We start from the raw sequence: 22,322 nt of genomic DNA, 5'->3' as shown, positions 1-22,322 counted from the left end.
TCTGTCCAAACCCACAGCATGGACATCAGGAGTACACCCCAGTAACAAACGATGCAAGTTACTTAATAATGTTGGCAACAATGTAGCAACACATCACAACCATGCAAGATGTTAACACAGGAAACTTTGAATGGATGGGTGACTGAGTATATGGGCGCTCTCTGTGTTTTCTGCTTGTTTTTTCTCTATACATAGAATCGATCCAAAAAACCTGTTAAGAAAAAAACCCAGACTCCTCAGATGCATCCTACATATACTATCACCTTGCTCCCTCTCCTTGGAGAACCCCGAGGACCAGGTCTTCCCCTAGAAATTCCTGAAGGCCTTTTGGACCAGACTTGCTGAGCGTCTACAGCGGAAAGTGGAAGGTGGCTTGGCCAACCACGTCCAATTTTACCAATGAAGTTAGGACTGAATATCCCACATGTCAGAGTGAGGTGCTAGCCCATGACAGAGAGCCTGTAAGGAGAGTGACCCCGACGTGGTCTGCGAGTATCAGCCCAGCACCCTCCTCCAGGCTGGCCTCCAGGATGCTACAAATGTACTTTGCAAGAAGCCATCCATTTGTTTCCCTCCCCCACACTCCTGCCATGGGGGAGGCTGGGGAGATGCTGCTCCCTCCCTCACGCCAAGGGAAGCCACCTCAAGATCCATCATTTGGGGGGCAGGAATGGCATCATACTGAGAGGTCCCACAGGTGACAGCGTGCAGCTGGCCGGGAGCGCCCCCCCCCACCCCCGCCACACCTGCAGAGCCCAGTTAGCAAGCAGCAGCCTCCCTGGAGAATGAGAGGCCACAGACTTGACAAGGGGCCAATTCAGAGGGGAACCCCTGCATCTAGGGGCCTGCAATGGGAGGTCTCCAGCGGTGCAGAGTCCAGAGAGGCCTGCGGAACTCACCAGGGCACCACTCAGAACCCGTCATGCCACTGGCGCCTCTGCTGTGCCCACACATACAGCCCACCACCCTTTCCAGGCTCCCTGTGACCTGGGGGGCCCAGGACAGCCAGCAGGGGTGCAGGGGTGAAACAGAGATGGGGAAGACTCCCCCACCCCCACCCCTCCCTCAGGACACAGCTCCTTGTGGCAGGTTCAAGGCCTGAGGCAGGACTGACAGCTTTACAATCACATGCGCTGAGCTTTCCAGCATCTGGGAAAGAGATGCTGTAAGTTGGATCACGCCAGTGTCAATTACGGTTGGAATTCCGGGGAGGGGGATTAGGGGTGGGGGTAGTAGGGCTGGAAACTGCACCCCACAGACACAGCCACCTGTCCTGAGAAGGAGCCCTGGGCCACTGCCTGCATCCACCTCAATGGCGCACATCCCCGAGAGGAGCACATCACACGTCTGCGCTGACGTGTTTGTGACGGCGTCTCATGCCCTGTATCTAGTGGAAGAGGCCACGCACACAGCCTGCGAGCTAACACTGTGTCATGTGACAGCCTCCACGGGGCCCACAGCCAGGGGCCAGGCTCCGAAAGGCCGCACACCACCATCAACAACTCCCCAGCCACCTGCTGATTCCCCTGATGGATGCAGCTGGGATGGGGAAAGGAATTAAAACTGGCCTAGTGGGTAAAGCCACTGCCGGCGAGGCTGGCATCCCATATGGAGGCCAGTTCATGTCCCAGCTGTTCCATTTCCAATCCAGCTCCCTGCTGATGGCCTGGGAAAGCAGCAGCAGATGACCCAAGAGTGTGGGCCCCTGCCACCCACATGGGAGACGGATGAAGCTCCTGGATCTTGGTTTCTATCTGGCCCCCTGCTGGCCACTGGGGCTATCTGGGGAGTGAACCATCCTACAGAAGGTTTCTCTCTCAATTCTGACTTTCAAATGAATAAATAAGTGTTAAAATAAAATACACTGACTCCAATATCCCAGGTTTTCATTAGGGGTTAGGGGAAATAAATTTGTTATTGAAATCTAACATTCAGGCTTGCCAAAGACAAAAAGAGGGATTCAGTGACAACGGCCTGCAGGGTGTTGGGCATGACCCAAAGCCACTGCGTTCTCCCCAAGGTGTCACTCTCTAGCACCAAAACTGCTTATCTGGAAGGGGCAAGGAGGTCAGAAGAGGCCTGCTTCCGCTTCCGGAGGAGTATGAAGTACCAGCACAGTGTCACTGTCCCAACAAGGAAGACCCCAGGCTCCCCTTGATGGGTCACTAGACGTATGGGCGTCTGCTCCATGCGGACAACACATGCCCATCCATAGAGATGTGGTTTCTCCCATTCAGAGTGCAGCCTGCAAAATCCCAGACAGCCACAGGCATGGGAGGTGCCAGGGACACAGGGCACCTGCAGACCACAGGGTATGAACCCAGACACAGGCAGGTGACGAGCCGGTGCAGGTGTGGTCAGAACCTGCGTGGGAGGGGGAGGCAGAGCCCAGGGCTAGGACCTGGCTGCAGCTGGGCAGGTGAGCACAGAATGGAGTCACCTTAGCAGAGGTCCTCAGCAAGGTTCCCGGCTGCCAGCCACCAGCAGAGGCTGCGGAAGGCACGGAGCCCCTCTCTGCCCTGAAGAGGTCATTTGGCTCAGGAGGAGGAAGTGCAGAAAAGCCCTGGAAGCGGGGGCATTCCCCACAGGAGCCAGCACACGGGGCAGGCACTGGGGCGCAGCAGGTTAAGCCCCTGCCTGTGACACCAGCATCCCACACGAGTGCAGGTTCAAGTCCCAGCTGCTCCACTTCCGATCCAGCTCCCTGCTACTGTGCTGGGAAAGCAGCAGATAATGGCCACGTGCTTGGGTCCCTGCCACCCACTAGGGAACCTGGATGGAGTTCCTGGCTCCTGGCTTCCATTGTGGTCATTTGGGGAATGAACCGGCAGATGGAAGATCTCTTTCTCTCTGTCTCTCTCTCTTCTTCTGTGTGTCACTCTGCCTTTCAAATAAACAAAATCTTTTTAAAAATATGGGAACAGTGGGGATGGAAGACGCTTTGTGTGTGCCCGATCCTGCGGTGTGGCACAGCCGATGCCAGAGCTGCTCGGACTCTCCACCCCCGGGACCCGCAGGGCCTCGGCCTCTGCTCTCGCCACATGTCCTGCTCCTCGTGTCTGTCCAAGGTGCCTGGGCTGAGGTTTCCACTCCCAGCCATTCCTCCTGGCACATCCGCACCTTCTGTCCCCCAAGGCCCTCCCTTGAAATAAATCACTGCTCCTGTCTCTGCCTGTAGCTAGGGACATCACAATCGTGTCCCATGTCACGTGCTCACACACTGCGCCATGAGCACCTGGAGGGGAGAGACACACGCATCGTCCCACCTCCCTGCGCTCACTGCACCCCGAGAACCCGGCTCTCCCAGCGCCTCTGTGGGGCAGGGGCTCAGACAACCTGCAGCCCAGGGGCTGACCCCAGGGTAGGACAGTGTGGAAAGGGCTTGTTCATCAAAGTCCACGGCTGCACACCTGACAACCAGTTCTCCATCAGAGAACAACCAGGTACCTGGGGGGTCAGAGAGGCAGATGGCAGGTAGACACACAGAGATGATGCATGGGTACAGGTACCCTGAGCATCCTGAGAACGGAACAGGAGGCTGGGAGAGAGGCCATCGACAGCGTGTTGAAACGTTAACGACTGGGTCTAGACACACAGCAAAATGGGGTTCTTTGTATTTATTCTTTTAACTTCCGTGTGAGTTTGAAGTCATTTTTATTTTTAATTATTTATTTGAAATATACAGTTACTGGGAGAGGGGTGAGGAGGGACAGAGATATTTTCCATCCACTGGATCCCTCCCTGAACGGCTGCAGTTCAGGCTGAAGCCAGGAGCAAGTCTCCCATGTGGGTGCAGGGCCCAAGCACTTGGGTCATCCTCCACTGCTTTCCCAGGCCATTAGCAGGGAGCTGGATGGGAAGAGGAGCAGGCAGGACTCCAACAAATTACACCACAGGCCCCCTTATTTTGCTTGTGTGTGTGTGTGTGCGTGCGTGTTTAAAGTTCTTTCAAAGGCAGAGCGACAAGGGATCTTCAACTCCCGGTTCCCTGGCCAACATGCAACAGCCATGAAGAGCTATAACAACAGACACTGACCTGCCGTGTTTCTCATTCGCAGGGCTTTTCCGCTTGGTTCATAACCACCGGCTCTCGGGCAGGAGTCCTCGGCACAGGCTCACCCAGGGGGCTTCAGACCCGCGTGCTCCTCCGTCCCCGCCTTCTGGGGGCGGCGCTGGGCGCCTGGAACGTGGCGGGGTCCCGACCCAGCCAGCCACTGAGTCCAGCGACGCACATGGCCTTCTTCCAGTACCTTGGCGGGACCCAGCGCATGCGAACCCCGCATCTTTCTGTCCAACCGAACCCCTGCGCGAGGCGGTGCCCAGTCCGCCTGCCCCAGCACGCACTCCAGATTTCTCCTTAATTCTCAGTGCCACCCAAGCCAACCCCACCCCACTGGCTACCGAGGCAGCTCCCCACGCCCCAGCCTAGGGTTTCTGACCGCTTCCTCGGGTGCCTTCAGCGAATCACTTAGGAAGGAAGGCGCAGGTGCCCCAAACCTGGCGCGTGCACTTGCAAGGCCGGCGCACACCTTGCGTCTGCCCTCGAATTCGCAGTCCGAGTCGGGCAAGCCCTTCGCCCACCCCGGCTCACCTGCTCCTACCGCCACCGAGAGTGTGGGAGACGTGGGCTAGGAGGGGGCGCGCAGGGGCCCAGGGTGGGGAGGGAGGCAGGGGTCAGGGGGCCAAGGGATGCGGGAAGCTGGGGGAGGCGGGGGCGCCTGATCAGAGAAGGAGGGGAGAAGGGGTCGCGCAGAGAACGGGGCCGGGGGCGCGCACCGGGCGGGCTCCAAGGAGAGGGAGGGAGGGCGCGGGGCGGAGGGAACCGCGAGGGACGAGGGGGGCGCGCGGGGCGGGGACAGGGGGCCAGAGGGCGGGGCGCAGCCGGGACCTGCGGGAGAGAGGCGAGCGCGCTCCGAGCGAGGACGGAGGGGTCCGGCCCACGCGCTCCGGCCGCCGGGCAGCCGCTGCGGGGCGCGCCGTGCACGGACCGTCTGAGCCCCGGGCGCCGGCCAGGGAGTCGCCGCCGCCGCTGCCGCCGCCGTGCGCTCGGCCCAGCCCATGGTGGAGTCCGCCGAGCCGCAGGCGCTCGGGACGGAGGCGGCGGGCGCTGGGTGGCCCCCGGCGCGCTGAGCCCGGGATGAGGGCGCCCGCGCTGCTGACCTGCTGCGGCTGGCTGCTGGTCCCCGTGAGTGCGCCCCGCGACCCCCGCACCCCCACCCCACCGGGATCCGCGTCGCTCACGTCCCGAGGAGGCGCGCCCCTCCTGCCGGGCTGCGCTCTCCGCGCCAGCTCCGGGGCGCAGAGAGCTAGAGGGGGGTGGCGCGGGGACCCACCCGTCCGATCGGGCCCCGGGACAGGGAGCCGGGTCGCCTGGCGAGCTCCGGCGCTGCTCCGTTGGCGCGTGCCGCACCGACTCCGGGGCCGGGAAGATGCGGGAGCCTCCGCCCTCCCTCGCTTACGTCCTGGGTTTGCTGAAAGCGGGATCCCATTCTTGCCCGGGCGCGCGGCGGCGGCCCAGGCCCGGAGCCCGGGGGCTGTGTCGTCCCGGTCACCTGCGCAGGCTTGGCGTCCCGGGGGAACCCGGAGTTTGCTTTGTCATTAATTGCTTCTGCTCCTCCTCCCGGTACTCGCTGTCCTTAGTGTTTGCTTTAGTGTGTGAGAGAGCGGGTCGTGGCCTGGCCGAAGAGTTTCCTTTTGGAAATATGCGTTCTTTTTTGTTTTTTTAATTGCACGGGAGGAGAGGATACCCCGCCCAGAAGTTGGTTAGATCGGTGCACTAAGACGTTACGCGGTGCTCAGTCAAGATTTCCGCCTTTTACCTAAAAGCCCATCTCTAAAAAGAAAAGTTTGGCCCGCCTTGCCTTCCTGTCTGCGGGACCGAGACGCGCTCGCCCGTGTGCACGCACGCGTGCTTCCTGTGTGCGGGTGGCAGCCTGGCCTCCCGCGCCCGGAGCTGTTGAGGCGAAGTTGTCAGTGCCGGTGGCTCTGTGGTCGCCGCACTCCCCGGTCTCGCGCGGAGCCGCAGCGGGTCTGCCCCGGTGAGAATCGGATCCCCGCCGCTAAGGGGGCCGCCGGCAGGAGCGAGCGGCCAATGCTGCTTTGGTTTCTGAGACGTCCCCCAGAGGCCACTGCTTAGTTTCTTTTTAAAATCAGTGTCATTTCCCTCCTTCCGAAATTCCTGAGCTGGCACGCTTGACATCAGGAATCTAACTTTTTGGTGGTTGGTGGGTATTGGGTGGTGAATCAAACAGACCGACAGCTTGCTAAGTGGGGCTGAATGTGGCAACAGGACCCAGCGTTCGGTTTCTCCTCTCTTAGAAAACTGTTGGTGGCTGGAACAGGTGACCTGTACCAGTAGCCGGCTAACCAGATACAGATGGCGCCAATACACCTGCCAAGTGTAATTCTCTTTGGTTGGTAGTAGTACTCCTGCACGAGAACAGGTTTGATTAGACAAAGTGTGTGTGTGTGTGTGTGTGTGTGTGTGTGTGTGAGAGAGAGAGAGAGAGAGGCAGAGAAAGACAAAGAGAGAGAGAAAAAGAGAGGCAGAGAGAGAGAGGCGCAGAGAGAGAGAGAGAGATGGAGGGAGACAGACAGGGACCAAGGTCTCTCTAAGCTCCGGAAGGAGCAGCTCTAGCGCATCTTGTGGGTATTTCTTGAGATGGAGCAGGGGCATAAAAGCAGAGACTGTTGTACTTTTGTGAAAACAGAGCTTGGAACGTGGTCTAAGATGCAGAAGCCTGCTGAAGCCTTGACACGAGGCTGTCTGCCACCCGAGTACTAACCAGATCCCACCCTGCTTAGCTCCCGAGATCAGACGTGTTGTCTTAGGGCTCTGCCCCGACCCTGATGGTCCTCAGGTGCAGGTGATTAGCAAAACAACGGTCTGAGGAGAAAACCTGTGTTTCCTTCAGTCAACTCCATGGCTGTGAAGAACGTGGAGTGATTATTGAAGTATAGAGTTGTGTCGCCTCCCAGTTAGTACTAACAGCATACAGCGGGGTGATGGTAGTAAGTTCCTTTTCTTTCTTAGAGAGTAGTTATTATTGGGTTGTAGAATTTTGTGAAGTAAATGGCAGAGCTGTTGTTAATGACCACGCTGGGCACTTTAGTTCGGAAGCAGTTTAGAACCGTGCACGCTCCGGTGCTCCTGGGAGAACCTCTGCTTGACGTTTATTGCGGAAGTTTCTCTGATTTCCTTTCTTTTCACCTTGAACAGGTGAGCAGCATTCACCCAGAATGCCGATTTCATCTGGAAATACAGGAGGAAGAAACCAAATGTGCAGAGCTCCTCAGGGCTCAGACAGAAAAGTACAAAGGTAGGTGGAAGGCTTGGGGACCAACCCCCTCCCGGATGGCGCTCTGCACGGCGTGGCTCACGCCTCACTCGCATCACTGATGGTCCAAGGTCACCTGCACCTTGCAAAGGACTCGGAAACTCACATGGTGCTCACTGTATGGGGGTCTTCCCACACCCCTTTTGATAGGAAACTTGGGAGTCCTTCGCAGACACAGACACAGTTTCCATGGCTTGAGCTAACAGCAGCAGTTCCTAAAATAATTTCCTGGGATTTGTTATGCTTTGCAGAGACGGCTCCGGTTTGCTGTGGAATGAACATTTGTCTGCATTCTTGAATTTAAAAATCGTAGTTAGATCACAGGTCATTTGGATGATGAAAACTGACCAGAGAGCACATGGGAAAGTGGGACTTGGGTTGACTGGCTGCGGATACCAGGAGCCGGCCGGCAGTGGCCACTCCAGGTCGGCAGAGGGAACGCTGGGATGTTAGTCGCTGTAGGCAGGTGTTTATAAATGCCGAAGGGCTGTGGGGTAACACCCGGGTCATAAATAGCAGCAAAGCCTTTGATCCTTTACTGTGCTTTGTCTGCTCTGTGTCATGACTTTTTTCCTTTTTGAGAAAGAGGTAAAACCCAAAGTAATACCCCGGCGTCGCGATGGTGGGCTTCGTTCTGACATGGCCGCGCGCAGTAGAAGCAGAACGTGAGCCATCCAGGTCACTTCGAGTTTTCCAGGGACTCTCTGAAAAGAAGCAAAAAACCGTGCGAGCTCGACTTTAATTATAGACACTATTCATGCATGTTTGTCTGCATCTTTAACTTATAATCGACAGAAATCTCCATTCTACATGCCATTTTATCCCGAGTCTTAGAAACCCTGTGTGTGTGTATTGAGCTCATGGCACGTCACCACTGGGATCACGGTTCAAGGATGGAGAAGCACAGGTGACCTGCAGCTCCCTGTGCTGGCCGCTGCGCCTCCACCTGTTACCCAAACAGGCATCCCTTGTCTTTCCTGGCCCCCGCCCCCAAGCCAAGCCTGCATTTCCTCATCTGAAAAACCAGGGCTTGGGCTTCCGGGTGACAAACCTGTGACCCTGGGGCACACACACCTTCCAGTGGCCGCCTCTTCCCTGTTGCCCAGAAAACAGCAGATGAAGCTGCTCAGCTCCCTGAGTGGCAGCCGGGAGAGGCTTGTGAGAAGGGTGGCCGGCAGCCGACCTGGGGAGACGGGGGAGACAGCAGCGCCATCTCAGGGACAACTCGGTTAAGAACGGAGACGTTGAGAACTGGCCATCAGGGGCTCGGGGTCCTGGGGTCCTAGGAAGGGGCAGCATCCCCTGTCCCCGTCTGAGTACAGGCAAGTCTGTAGGAAACAGAGCGCTTGTGTTAGGAAAGGAAAAGTGAGGTGGGACACGAGGGGACTGCTGTAGCTACTTTTGTTTTTTTTTTTTTGTTTGAAGATTATTTATTTATTTGAAAGTCAGGGTTACACAGTGAGAGGCAGAGAGAGAGAGAGAGAGAGGTCTTCCATCTGCTGGTTCACTCTCCAGATGGTCTCAACAGCCGGAGCTGTGCCTATCAGAAGCCAGGAGCCAGGAGCTTCTTCCGGGTCATCCACATGGGTGCAGGGGCCCATGGATTTGGGCCATCTTCCAGTGCTTTCCCAGGACACAGCAGAGAGCTGGATCGGAAGTGGAGCAGCCAGGATGCGAACCGGCGCCCTTATGGGATGCTGGCGCCGCAGTTGGAGCTCTACCCACTATGCCACAGTGCGGGCCCCTGCTGTAGCTACTGTCAAATGCTGGAGGATGATTCCAAATTGTGAAGTTTCCTGTTTAAGGAGGCATCAGAAATGCAACCAACCATTACGCAAAATGTTTCCATTTTTAAAAACAGTTTATTTGAAAGACATGGTCTCTGCCTGTCTCTCATACAGGCACAGACACACAATCTCCCATCTGCTGGTTCATTCCCCAAATGCCTGCAACAGCCAGGGCTGGGCTAGGTCAAAGCCAGGAGCTGAGAACGCCACCTGTGTGGGTGTCAGGGACCCAACTATTTGAGCCATCACCTGCTACCTCCAGGGGTATGCCATAGCAGGAAGCTGGAGTGGAAGCAGATCTGGGACTTGAATTCAGGCACTCTGATGTGGGGTGCAGGCACCCCACGTGCTGTCTTAGCTGCCGCGTCAAGTGTCTACCCCTTGGCTTTTTAAGTTTGCACATGGTGCGTCATTGAAAACCAGAGCTGTACAGGAGCTGGCAGACTCCTGTGTGATCAGCACTGCCCAGAGCTGTGGATGGTGGCTGGATGCAAGCTTCATCCTGTGATTGGAAACTCCTGTGGCACATCTGCCAGAGATAAGCCAGCCTTTTAAGATAAGACTCCTGGGGGTGTCTCCTGTGGCTCAGCGGGTTAAGCTGTCACCTGCAGTGCCGGCATCCCATATGGATACCGGTTCGAGTCCTGGCTGCTCCACTTCTGACCCAGCTCTCTCCCAGGCTGTGTCCTGGGAAAGCAGTAGAAGATGGCCCAAGTCTTTAGGCCCCTTGCATCCACATGGAAGACCTGGAAGAAGCTCCTGACTTCTGGCTTCAGCCTGGCCCATCCCCCTGCAGTTGCAGCCATGTAGGGAGTGAACCAACCATCTATCTGTCTCTCTCTAACTCTGCCTTTCAAATGAATAAAATAAATCTTAAAAATCGAAAAGACTTCTTGGCCTCCTCCGCAGAGGTGTCCTGTGTGCGAACGGCATCATGTCTTGGGTCAGAGCCTCCAAGGGCGGAGTGCACACACCCCGCAGCTCGCCCTGGCTGCAGGCAGAACCGAGGGGACTTGGCCGGTTTGGAGCAAGACTGCGAGAGGTCTGCCTGAGCTGGAACAGTGGGAACCTGTCTCCGCTCTCCTGTGATGTCTCCCTGAGCATTCTTTCTTATCGAAGGCTCTCACTTCGCCTGTGAGCGGTATCTGAGTCTCTCACCTGATTGACATTAGGAAACGCTTGGTCACAAGCCAGTGGCCCTCGGGGGAAGAACACAGCGTGACCTGGTCTGGCCGTGCTTCGGCTACTGTGCACTGACGGCTTGTGTCCAGAGGATTCTTTTTTTTTTTTCTTTTTGCTCTTTGGAATATGCGTGGTGCAAATGCCTGTGATATAAATAGTAGTAAGTTGCCAGAATGAAGATCCTGTAGGTGATGGGAACCAGACCCGCAACCTGCCAGGGCCGAGGGAAGAGGGCGTTCTTGCCAGCGACGGAGGTGAGGGGGAGTCGATAGGAAACGGTGTGAGATGGGCCACGAAGGGTCTGCAGCGGCTACTTTTAAGTTCCAAAGGATTAAGAAATAGGTGTGAACGAGCTCCAGAAATGGGAAAAACAAAACTCGTTTTCAATTCTAGTGAGGTAGTCTGTATATGTATTTTAAAAAAATAACACATCTAGACAAAACCCATTTTTTAAAAGATTTAGTTATTTTATTTGAAAGGCAGAGTTACAGAGTTGGGGGGGGGGAGAGATCTTCCATCTGCTGATTCACTCCCCCCAAATGGCTGCAACAGCCAGAACCAGGAGCTTCTTCCGGGTCTCCCACATGGTGCAGGGGCCCAAGGACTTGGGCCATCTTCTGCTGCTTTCCCAGCCATAGAAGAGAGCTGGATCAGAAGTGGAACAGCTGGGACTCGAACCAGCACCCATGTGCAATGCTAGCACTGCAGGCCTCGGCTTTCCCCACTATGCCACAGCACCGCCCCTCAAAACCCACTTTCTTCTTTTTCTTTTTTTAAATTTTATTATTATTTTTTTATTTTTTATTTGACAGATAGAGTTAGACAGTGAGAGAGAAAGAGAGAGAGAGAAAGGTCTTCCTTCCATTGGTTCACTCCCCAAATGGCCACTACGGCAGGCGCTGCGCCAATCTGAAGCCAGGAGCCAGGAGTATCTTCTGGGTATCCCATGCGGGTGCAGGGCCCAAGCACTTAGGCCATCTTCCACTGCCTTCCCGGGCCACAGCAGAGAGTTGGACTGGAAGAGGAGCAGCCAGGACTTGAACCCAGTGCCCATATGGGATGCCAGCGCCGCAGGCAGAGGATTAACCAAGTGAGCCACTGTGCCAGCCCCCAAACCCACTTTCAATGCTAAAGTCTTCCAGAGGACTCACTGGGTAAGCTTTAGAGGCATTTAGTGCTCTGGACTTAGTATGGTTCCGTCATTGGGCGAGATGGGCGTGTTCACGTGATTCTGCCTCATCGCATGCCGAGATCTGGGGCTGTGGCCAGGAGGAGTGGGGCGGTGCCTGGGCTCTCTCTCTTGTTCTACTTTCTGGGCCACATGCAAGGTGCACGGCTGACCTGGGGATGATGGCGAATGCCGGCTCAGGACAAGGCCACAGCAGGTGCTAGGCAAAAAAAAAAAAAAGCTCACAACAAATCCTGCTGAGCCAAGTGTGATCTGTCAGGAACCGGGGAAGGTTTGAGATGGTTCCTGCTTGCAAGGTAGCTTGTCTCGGTCCCATCAGTGCTGGGAGAAGACACAGGAGCCTTTATCACTCACAGCGTGGGCTCCGTGTCCCCAAGGGTTGCCTCTGACCCCGAGTCCCCAAGGTTCCGTGGGGAGCAGCCCGCATGCAGGCAGTGTGTTTGTGTCAGCGTGAGGAGCTCAACCTGCCGACCTTGGCTCCAGAGAGAGAGAGATGGCAGCGGAACTCGCCTGGGCACCATGGGCACACATCGTCTCTGCCTTCCAGGCTGTTCGCTATGTGCACCTGCTCAGAAAGGGAGTTTGGAACGAGGCTGCCGACGCCACCTCACAAGATGCCCGTGGAGAATGATCCCCGAAGCCGGGGTTGGTGGCCGCCTCCTCTCATTTTCCATGACACAATCCTAACTCACGGCGTGACTAGTCCATCCGTCTGCTCCCCCGTCCTCCATGCAAAAGGCAGCGTCTCGTCTCCCCTTCCATCTCCCGAGCTGTACGTAGTGCTTGACATTTGAAAAGGCATTTTAAGAGCTCTTGCTGAACACATGCATGAAAGTACGCACATCGGGTATTAAGTGATGTGCTCACATGGAAGAATGTCACCCAGAAATGTATGTGGTGACAAGTGTCCCCACTGTAGGCTTTTCCACGCTAGGTTCTCATGTGTTCCCCTACAGAGCCTGTGCTCATAGGAGGGTGCTTTGAAAAGTCTGTGGGGAAAAAATGGAATGAAAAGATAAGTTAGGGGGCAAACATTTTTGCAGTGCGTGTATAGTTTTTTAAAAATATACATTTTCCGTGGGGCAGGTGTTGTGGCACAGTAGGTTAATCCCCGCCTACGGCGCCGGCATCCCATATGGGCTCTGGTTTGAGTCCCAGCTGCTCTTCTTCCAATCCAGCTCTCTCTGTGGCCTGGGAAAGCAGCAGAAGATGGCCAAGTGCTTGAGCCCCTGCACCTGTGTGGGAGACCTGGCAGAAGATCCTGGATCCTGGCTTCGGATCGGCACAGCTCTGGCCATTTTGGCCATTTGGGGCATGAACCAGTGGATGGAAGACCTTTCTGTCTCTTCCCTCTCTCTGTAACTCCATCTCTCAAATAAATAAATAGAACCTTTATATATTATATATATATATATATATATACACACACACACACATACATTTTCCACAACCTTTTTGAACACCTTTTGTCTAAGTCTACATGTAGGTATGCTCTCTCATTTTCTTTTTGTTTAATTTTTAAAAAAGATATTTTGTATTTATTTGAAAGGCAGGGTTACATGGGGGGCAGAGGATGGGGGAGAGAGAGAGTTATCTTCCATCCACTGGTTCATTCCCCAAATGGCAGCAACAGCCAGGACAGAGCCCAGCTAAAGCCAGGAGCCTGGAAGTCATCTGGGTCTCCAATGTGGATGGCAGGGGCCCAAATGTTTGAGCCATCTCCTGCTGCGTCCCAGGCACATTAGCAGGGAGCTGGATCAGAAGTAGAGCAGCCTGAACTCAAATTGTGATGGATGCCAGTATCACAGGCAGCAGCATAACCCACTGCATCGTAATGCTGGCCCCTACTTTTTTTAATTTTTAAAACAATCTCTTATTTATTTATTTTTCACTTTATTTGAACATCAGTGAGACATAGACAGCTCTTCCATCCACTGCCAAAATGCTCACAATAGCTAGAGCTGGGCCAACTTGAAGCCAGGAGCTCGGAACTCAGTCTCCTACCTGGGTGGCAGGGACCAGTCATTGGGCCACCATCTGCTACCTCCCAGAGTGTGCATTAGCAGGGAGGGGTATTGCAAGTGGAGGAGCTGGGACTTGAACCAGGCCCCCTGATGGGGAATGCAGAAGTCCCGAGTAGCATGGCACCACTGCACCCAATGCCCACCTGTCCCGTTTTCTTCTGTAGAATGGGAGCTGGCCTTCTGTGCACACTTGCTCTGATGTGAATATTGTGTTTGGTTTTCTTTTTCTGTTTAACTTTAACTGCGTGTTTGGAGACTGTCCTGTTTTGGTCTTCATCATCTACTTGAGAGCTGTGTAGTATTCTATTGTATTTCTTTAGTCTCCCTTAGAATCCTGGACTTCAGGGTAGCTTTTGGTATTTTGCTACTACAAACAATGCCTCTCTGACTATGCTGTCCATGGGCATAAAGTAGTTACCAAATTTGAGGGTCGACTTCAAGCCACTAACTATACCATTGGAATCACCTTCTCCTGGAACCAAAGAACACCATGTCAAGCCACTTGCTCGTTTCTCTAGTTGTGGTGTCACATGGAGTATAGTTGATGACATCTCATTGGTCTTTGCTTTCTTGTATGTCTTTGTCACAGAGGAAGCTGGGCAGTTTCCATGAACGGGTTCTCTTTCAGAATATCACGGGGGAGGGGAGCATCCCAGCTTGGAGAGGTGTCCAGAGGCCGTGCCGTGATGCTTGGTGTGTGCACCATCACACTTTGTGGTTCAGTGTCCCCCTGGGAGCCTGGGCACTTGACAAGTGAGGCTGTTGTGCCCGCTTGCTGTTCCTGGTCCCTAGCAGGTGTTCTGGACCTGTACATGCAAACTGAATGAACAGCTGCCTGCCGTCTTGTGCTTGTGTAGGTCTGAAGCGAGCAGGTTTGGAGTTCCCGGTGGGAAACAGGGAATAGATGTGCATATTGACAATGTAGATCTCTTTCTTTGTAAAAGAGGCGTATTTGTTTATTTGAAAGGCAGAGTGACAGCAAGAGAGGGAGAAAAAGAGATCTTCCATCTGTTGGTTCACACCCCAGGTGCTCTCAACAGCTGGGGCTGGGCCAGGAACTCCACACGGGTCGTCCGCGTTGGTGATAGGGACCCAAGCACTCGGGCTGTCATCCGACACACATTAACAAGAAGCTGCATCGGAAGCGTGGAGTAGCCGGGACTTGAACCACGTTCTCCGATACAGGATGCAAGCGTGCCAAGTGGCTGCTTAACCCCCTGCGCCACAACGCCCACCTCCAGAGCTCCTTTAGGACGCACACGCCTTTCCTCTTCATTTTCTCTAGTGAAAGTAGCCCGTGTTCTAATCCAGGGCTCTCTCTGGGCCAATGAGGGCACAGCTGATCTCTTTTTTTCTCTACAGCCTTTTTGCACTAAATTTCTTCTAATTGCTAAACTCCTTAAGATCAAGCCCTAGACTTGGCCATTGAAATAATCAAGAACAGTTTGTTCTGGAAGTTATGGATTTAAATTTGTTTTTGACAAGAAGCAAAGCCCATTGAAATAAATTCTGTCCTGAATAAATTTTTATATAGAGACTCCTAAGAGGAATTATGAATAAGAAATTAGTTTCTGGCCGGTGACTCTGGGGCTCATTGCTGATGTTTGTCGGAACGAAGCTCTTAAGCCACGTGACTCGGAGATCGGATGCAGGAATTCTGAAGTGGACGCACCTGCTCTTTCAAGTCACTTTGCTACTGATTTGCGGCGAAGTCCGTTCCCTCTTCCCTCCCTCTAAGGTCAGGGCTCAGCGTGGTTCTGGTGAGCCCACGGCATGGCCACGCAGCCTCCCATGGAAGCCGTCTCCCCTCTGCACACAGTCCTTCACTTCTTCACTCCTCTTCCCTCCCTGCTGGCTCTGGTTCCCAAGCCATGTGCACGGGCATCCTTACCAGGCTGCTGTCCCTTCTGCACATGGCTGTGGCCGGAGAAATTCCAGCCAGCCTAACTTCCTATGATGGCGAATTTGCACACCGTGTCTTATGCCTTGTTCACAAACCGTAATACTCCCAGCTTATTATCTTTGGGGTCTCCTCTGGCTGGGCACTTAGGACAGCGTGGAGGTTTATCCTGGGCAGCCTCTGTGAGAAGCAGACACACAGCTCTTGTGTCCTCTGTGGGCAAATGACATCTCAGCTCCTCCCTGGGCCACCGCGGTTGTCACAGACATGTGGCCACGACTGCCCTTTCTGGATGGACAGAAACACATGCGCCTCCTTGTGACCCCTCTCGGATTCCTGGTGGCTTTCGGTTTCGCATGTCTTTGGTTGCCTGGGCAGATTGCAGCTTTTCCCAAAGAGGATTCGAGATTTGAATCTCTTCATTTGCAAGGCTCTGCAGAGCTTTCTGGGTCAAGAATCAGCTCCAGTCCTCGTGGCCAGAGCCTCTGCTTTTGCACAGTTGCCTATGTCATGGAATCACTTGCTGATGTGCTGGCTGGTTCTCCCTTTAATTTGTTTTCAGTGGGTTTGTACTGAGCACACGTCATGTGGATTGAGTGATGAAAAGTTTATCAGGACATGGTCACTCCCCTCAAGGAGCCCCAAACCCAGGGTTAAATAAAAAAAAGCAGATCTTGGCACAGTGTCTCTTGATTTCTCGGGGAAGGGGACTTAGCATGGAAAGACAACAGAGCGTAGAGTTTCTTAGAGGCCGTTGCATGGTAATGTTAGCTGTCAGGAATGGAGAACTGACAGTGACAGACTGATGATTAAAAACCAACTTCGTCTTTACTCAGAGATAAGACGGAAAAGAGGTGGGTGGAGAAGCTCCCCACAGAAGGGAAGCTTTGATCCTAAGCTGATTGCGGTCACTACCAGCATGACTTCCTGTGGATCTTTTGTGTGTAGTGTGCTCGCTGCGCAGGGCCTTGGCCTTGCTTTGGTGTTTGCCGTGTGTGTCTCAATCATTGCACCTGCTGCATCTCACCCATCGCCTTCCTACTGTCCGGTGAACGCCTCATCCGACATGCACACACACAACACACACAGATACACACAGATGCACACACAACACACAGACACACAGATACGCATAGGCAGACACACACAGAGATACACACAGCACACACATACACAACACACACACAGACACACAGATACACACAGTCACAGAGACACAGATACACAGACACAGACTTAATGCACACACACATAAACACATGCAGACACACACAGACACATACAGACACACAGACATACAGACACACAGACACATAACACACACAGATACACAGACACACACATAGGCACACATATACACACATAGACACACACACAGACACACATGCACAAACACACACACATAGGCATACATACACACAGTCACACACACATACACACACACACACACCCCTCCCAGCACCACCATGCAGAGCCCACGGCCTCCATCCTGGCCTCCGTCCCCCGGCTACCACCCTGTGCTCCTCTGCACTGTGGTTGCACAGCCACTGTCAGGACGGGGAGCAGGTGCCATGCCCTCCTGTATTTTCAGAGTGGAAATCGTCATTTTGCTCATAGAATTTCTGTTCCTCAAAGTCCAGGGTTCTCCCATTGGGCCTCAGCCAAGAATCCTTCCTCTTTGGTGGGGGTCGATTAGATGAGGACCAAGCCCTGTGAGCCTTGCCTGATGCCCGGGATGGACGGGAGGCGCAGGGCATGGTTATGTCACCGAGGGGCTTCTAGGGGTCAGCCTGGTAAGGGGGGATGCTCACTGCAGTGGCCATGTCCCTAGACCCCTTTGGCTTGCTCAGAGCAGTGGGAGCGCCTGGTCTTGGTGCTGCTAGGCGGCTAGCCTTCCCTCACCCCAGAACCCCAGGCTGCTAACCAAGTGCTCCGCTTGCAGAATCCTTTTGGGTGCTGGGGGGAGCTCGAGTAGGGGCTTGGCTTCCTCTCCACAGGCAAGGGGCAGCCTTGGGGGCGTTCCAGCGTCTGTGGCTGAGATTTGCCTGGCCCTGGCCTGTCTCCTCCAGTCATTTGCATGCTCGGCTTGAGCTCCCCGTGGAGCTGAGGATTCCCTGGCTTGCTTCCTGCGTGGTGAGCTCAGCGTTTTCTCTCCCTCTCTGGCCTCCGCTGAGATCTTTGAAATCCCAGGGAGGCACCTCATGTCCTTCAGCCTCAGGGTTGAGGGATTCTTGCTCCTCTGGCCACAGCCTCCCTCGTCTCCCCTGGCAACCCCCTGCGTCCTCTCCCTCGAAGGCAGACGGCTTCCCTCTGGAAGTGGAGACTACGCTGGACAGGACATTAAATGCCGAGAACATTCTCAGATGTCTGCAGCCACTGTAAATATTGTGCCGTTGGTAGCACCCCCATAGCTCAGGCATTAACTGTTGATTTCAAAGGCAACCTTGCTCCCAAGCCAGGGGACTATTAATAGAACTCTCTAAACCATCTAACTCACCTGTGCCCAGAAGGGAGGGGAGATACCAGCCAGAGAGGACGCTGAGGGTGAGGCTGGGTCCCCAGCGCCCTGAGGTGGGCCGTGAGGAAGAAGCGTGCTCTTCACGCTGTGCACCTGCGAGCAACCGCTGCACGGCTGCAGGGTCCCGTGCTGGGTGCTGTGCAATATTAAAAGGTGCACAGGAGATGGTCTCCTTGCACCAAAATGTGAATGGGAGTCCTGAGAGGGAGGGAGAGAGGGAAGGAGGGAGGGAGAGGGGGAAGGAGGGAGGGAGAGAGGGAAGGAGGGAGGGAGAGTTCCACCTGGGCCTGGGGAGCTGGCTTTGTCCTGGAGTTTGAGCTCAGCACCCCCAGGGGGGAAAAGGCAGGGCACTGAGGGCAGAGGCCCCTGTGGGGAGTGATGGGAAAGGCACCTTCCAGGGGCCAGAGTGCAGAGGCGCGGGCTGGGAGGGTCCCAGGGCTGGGCAGTGTGTGCCTGTTGCTCTTCAGAAATTCAATAGAATGAAAAGAATAGCACAGGTGAGCCAAGGAAAAGTGCCTTGGGTCAGGGACTGTTGGCATGTAGCCCTCCAGGGGAGGGGAGAGGAGGGGAGTTGGGAAGGGCTGTTGACTGTCAGGATGGGGCAGGGAAGGGGGAGGAGAGCCCAGGGTGAGACCTGGCACAGGAGTGCGGGGGTGGGTGGGCAGAAAGACCTCCAACTGCAGAGCTGGGCAGGGACCTCTGTTTCTTTCTCAGGAGGTGGACGTTCTCACGTGCTGGGGATGTCTGGGTCCAGAGAGGCCCTTGTGTGCTCAGCACTGGTCCCAGGGTGCAGGGTAGACAGGGTTCAGGGGAGGACGAGGTTGGGGGTAGGAGAGGAGTGGGCCCAGGGTGGACAGGGGGCCGGGGCAGGGGGGGTGGATGAGGGTCAGGGAGTCTGCTCCTGGACAGAGTGTTGGAGAAGCCAGCAGAGCTGGACCCAGAGCGAGGAGCTCAGAGCTTGGGCACAGCCACTGTTCCCCGCTGTGCCTGGATGGTGGCACCAGGTTGTTTCCCACGAGGGTGAGATGCAGCCAGAGCCTGGGGGAGAGAGCAGTTCCAGGAAGCATCTCCACACTGCTCAGTGCCTCCCTGGATCAGCATGGAATCCGCCTGGTACGTGAGCAGCCTTGTCCGCACACTGCAGAGCCGTGTTCTGGGATGCACTGGGAAGTCGCCCAAGTCCTGGTCATAAATCTGCGGGAGATTATCCTGGGAGCAGCGTGGCAAGATTTCCCATGCGGCTCGTCCTTGAAATGCTCGCCCTCTCCAAACTGGGCTGGTCCCAGAGACCTCAGGAGGAGCGCGGCTCTGCCCAGCCCTGGAGCTCCTGTGGCACCAGCAGTGCCCCAAGGGGTGGCCTGCATTGCAGGAAGGTTTACAGGTGATGTAAAGTGTCAGGTAACAGTGGAGCCTGGAAGATGGCACAGGCAGAGATGGTGAAAGGGCCAGACACGTGCACACTCACCGATCTTTCTACACAGTCGCCCTTAGATGGCCCTGAGTCTCCGCCTGGTGCCGCCGTGCATCGCTGTGTGGGGGCCCAGACGACCCTGCAGGTGCAGGAGGGGCTCCTGTCTCAGAGGCGTTTGGAGGGGGTTCTGGCTTTAGGCAGCGGTGACTGGACAGGATCCCAGCCTCATGCATCAGGTGGCCTTGGGTTCACTCTGGAGCATATTTTGATGTTCGGCTTTTATTGAATTTAGCCTGTATTTTTAAAAATATATCAGTTCTCTCTGGATCTCTGCATGTTACTTTGACATATTTTTTGGTTCCTCCAACAGTATTGGTTATTATTTCTGGGTTTGGAGTCTCGGATTAAACTTAGCTCAAGTCTCAGGATAGGGCTCCCACCTACGGAGTTCACTGAACCCTCACCCCCAAAATAAAGCTGCTATGGCTCGGATTCAAAAATCCCAATGTCATCCAATTTCCTGTTGGCAGTGTCCCAGGAAATGGTGTTTCCCCACCGCTTGGTTCTGGTTTACCCCAGCCCTGGCTATTGAGGATGGGACGATTGTAGCCTCCCAGGTAAGCAGGCTGTTGTCATATGCTGGAGTCTTCTTTTTTTTGTTTTTTTTTGTTTTTTTTTTTGACAGGCAGAGTGGACAGTGAGAGAGAGAGACAGAGAGAAAGGTCTTCCTTTTTGCCGTTGGTTCACCCTCCAATGGCCGCCGCGGCCGGTGCGCTGTGGCCAGCGCACCACGCTGATCCGAAGCCAGGAGCTAGGTGCTTCTCCTGGTCTCCCATGGGGTGCAGGGCCCAAGCACTTGGGCCATCCTCCACTGCACTCCCAGGCCACAGCAGAGAGCTGGCCTGGAAGAGGGGCAACCGGGACAGAATCCGGCGCCCCGACCGGGACTAGAACCTGGGGTGCCGGCACCGCAAGGCGGAGGATTAGCCTGTTGAGCCACGGCGCCGGCCTTCTGGAGTCTTCTAGGGAAACCTGGTTCCCTGTAAAATATTCTTTGCAGCCTTCCAGACTCATCTGGGTCAACACCGTGTGGGGCCTCGGTGTCCTCGTGCCCGGGGCCTGCTGAGCTGTTTCTTTTAGGAACCCAGGATAGGCACTTCACATGCTGGCAGACCATAGAAGATCAAGCCCCCGCATCAGTGGCTGCACTGGTGCAGCTAAACTCCCACTGTTCCTCCTGGCAGGAAAAGCTCTGTCGTCAGGGGCTTCCAGGCCATGGCAGGAAACCCCAAGTGTAGCCGAGCACATAGGAGTGTAGTAGATGCTTGATAAACATTCGTTGAAGAGATGGACATTCACTACTGCACACGACAAGGCACATGGCTGCAGCTTATCTCTCAGACGCAGTGTTAAATCATGAAAAACAGGTCGATCCGTTGGCAGGACAACAGAGTGGTTAATTTCTGTCCCTGTGGGTATTTGGGTCATCGTGACATCCCGAGCTTGCTCTGGTCCCTGTCTCTGGAATCGCTGCGGATAAGAGCCGTCTGGCCTATGGCCATCTTGCACCTGCACCGATCGTCCCCTGCACAGAGCGCGTTCCCATTCTGTGCGCTGTGCACTCCCAGGACGCTCCTCCTATTAGTTTTGACAGGTTGTTGCTTTGGGTGTCTCCCTCCAAAGGCTTCTTTTCCTCTGTGCATCTGCCAATAGCATTTCTCGTCATCGTTCCTAATTGCAGCCTTTCTAAACGACATTTGGCACGGTACCCAGCTTAGCTAATGCATGGATGCGGCTCTCCTTACCTTAGTGGCAAGGAGACGATGTACGTTTACATCCTCAGAAACAGAGAGAAAGGAGGAATCCTTCATTTAGTAGAATGTGTGTAGTCTCTGGGATTTAATGGGCTGTAGAGTAACAGGATGGTCTGTAATTGATCACCCGGATAGAGATGTCTGAGCGGGGAGCTAAGTCCGCAGGAGCCTGGCACGCAGGATCTGCCGATGCTGTTGCAGGGTTGTTTCCCAGGGTGCGGGGTTGAGCACTAAGATGAGAGCGTCCTGGAATACAGTGGTGAGAACAGTGAGTTTCTCTTTGTGCCACGGCTCCCTAATAGGGCAGCTCCTCGGAGGCTGGTGTCCTTGTCTCGGCTCAGGAGACGGATGCCGTGGGGTCCTTCTTGCTCTGTGTGGTCAGCTCATGTCACTGCAAAACCGTGGCCCTGAGTGTCCATCCAGGAAGCACCAGGGGTCCATGCACGGCATCACGGTGAGGGTCCCTGAGCTGACAGTCCCAGCAAAGTCGTGGGGTTCTAGGGCCGGACTGCTCTGCCGGGCTGCACTACAGCTGCCCTGGAAGGCTCCAGAAGGCAGAACGGGGGCCCAGGGAGGACGTGACAAGGAGCCAGGTTGGGGAGGTTTTTGTGGGAGAACTGGGGGCCCATGACGGGGAGATGCCTGCTGCAGGAGCTGCCTTCAGACTCTGAGTGACAGAGGGCCAGGGCTGTCCCTGGCCAGCTCTGTGGTCCTCTGCATCTGGGGCTCTCTTAAGTGAGGAAGGAGCCGTGGTCACCTACGTCCCCCTTCCTGGATCCATGGGGACCCTGGCCTGTCACTGACCGCTGGCGTGTCAGTGAACTCCACACAGTGAAGACAGTGGTGTCCTGTGGAGCGACCGTGAGGCCAGCAAGGGGCAGTCGCCCGTCTGCAGTGATCCAGGTCAGAACAAATGGCCGTAGTTCAGAGCAGGGCGAAGCTCTTATGAAAAATGATTTTCCCTCAGTTTGGTTGGTGAGTCATCCTGCCCGGCATTTAGTCCTCTCAGTTGACAGCAGGCACAGAGGATCAGTGGCTTTGACAGCCAAGAGGAAGACGGTTTGTTTTTCTAAAAGACTGCAACATTAGAACTTAGGGGCGCACAGCAGTCGTGGGAAGCAGCTTGCCCAGCATCCTCCTTACCTGAGAAGAGACACGTA

The 22,322-nt window shown here is 55.0% G+C and overlaps 1 protein-coding gene across 2 annotated transcripts in view; it reads left to right on the top strand.

The window, feature by feature from the left end:
* Positions 1-5,107: 5,107 nt before the first annotated feature.
* Positions 5,108-22,322, top strand: part of VIPR2 (vasoactive intestinal peptide receptor 2) — a 103,504-nt gene continuing 86,289 nt past the window's right edge. For both annotated transcript variants that reach the window (XM_062192939.1, XM_062192938.1), the window contains exons 1-2: positions 5,108-5,185; positions 7,220-7,319. In XM_062192939.1, coding sequence (XP_062048923.1) covers positions 5,138-5,185; positions 7,220-7,319 — 148 coding nt within the window. In that variant the 5' untranslated portion in view covers positions 5,108-5,137. The remainder of the gene's footprint in view (positions 5,186-7,219; positions 7,320-22,322) is intronic.

This window comes from Lepus europaeus, chromosome 5 (assembly GCF_033115175.1).
Source record: "Lepus europaeus isolate LE1 chromosome 5, mLepTim1.pri, whole genome shotgun sequence".
NCBI classification, from domain to species: Eukaryota; Metazoa; Chordata; class Mammalia; order Lagomorpha; family Leporidae; genus Lepus; species Lepus europaeus.
Note: the sequence above shows the minus strand (reverse complement) of the source record. Positions and strands in the feature narration are given on the sequence as shown.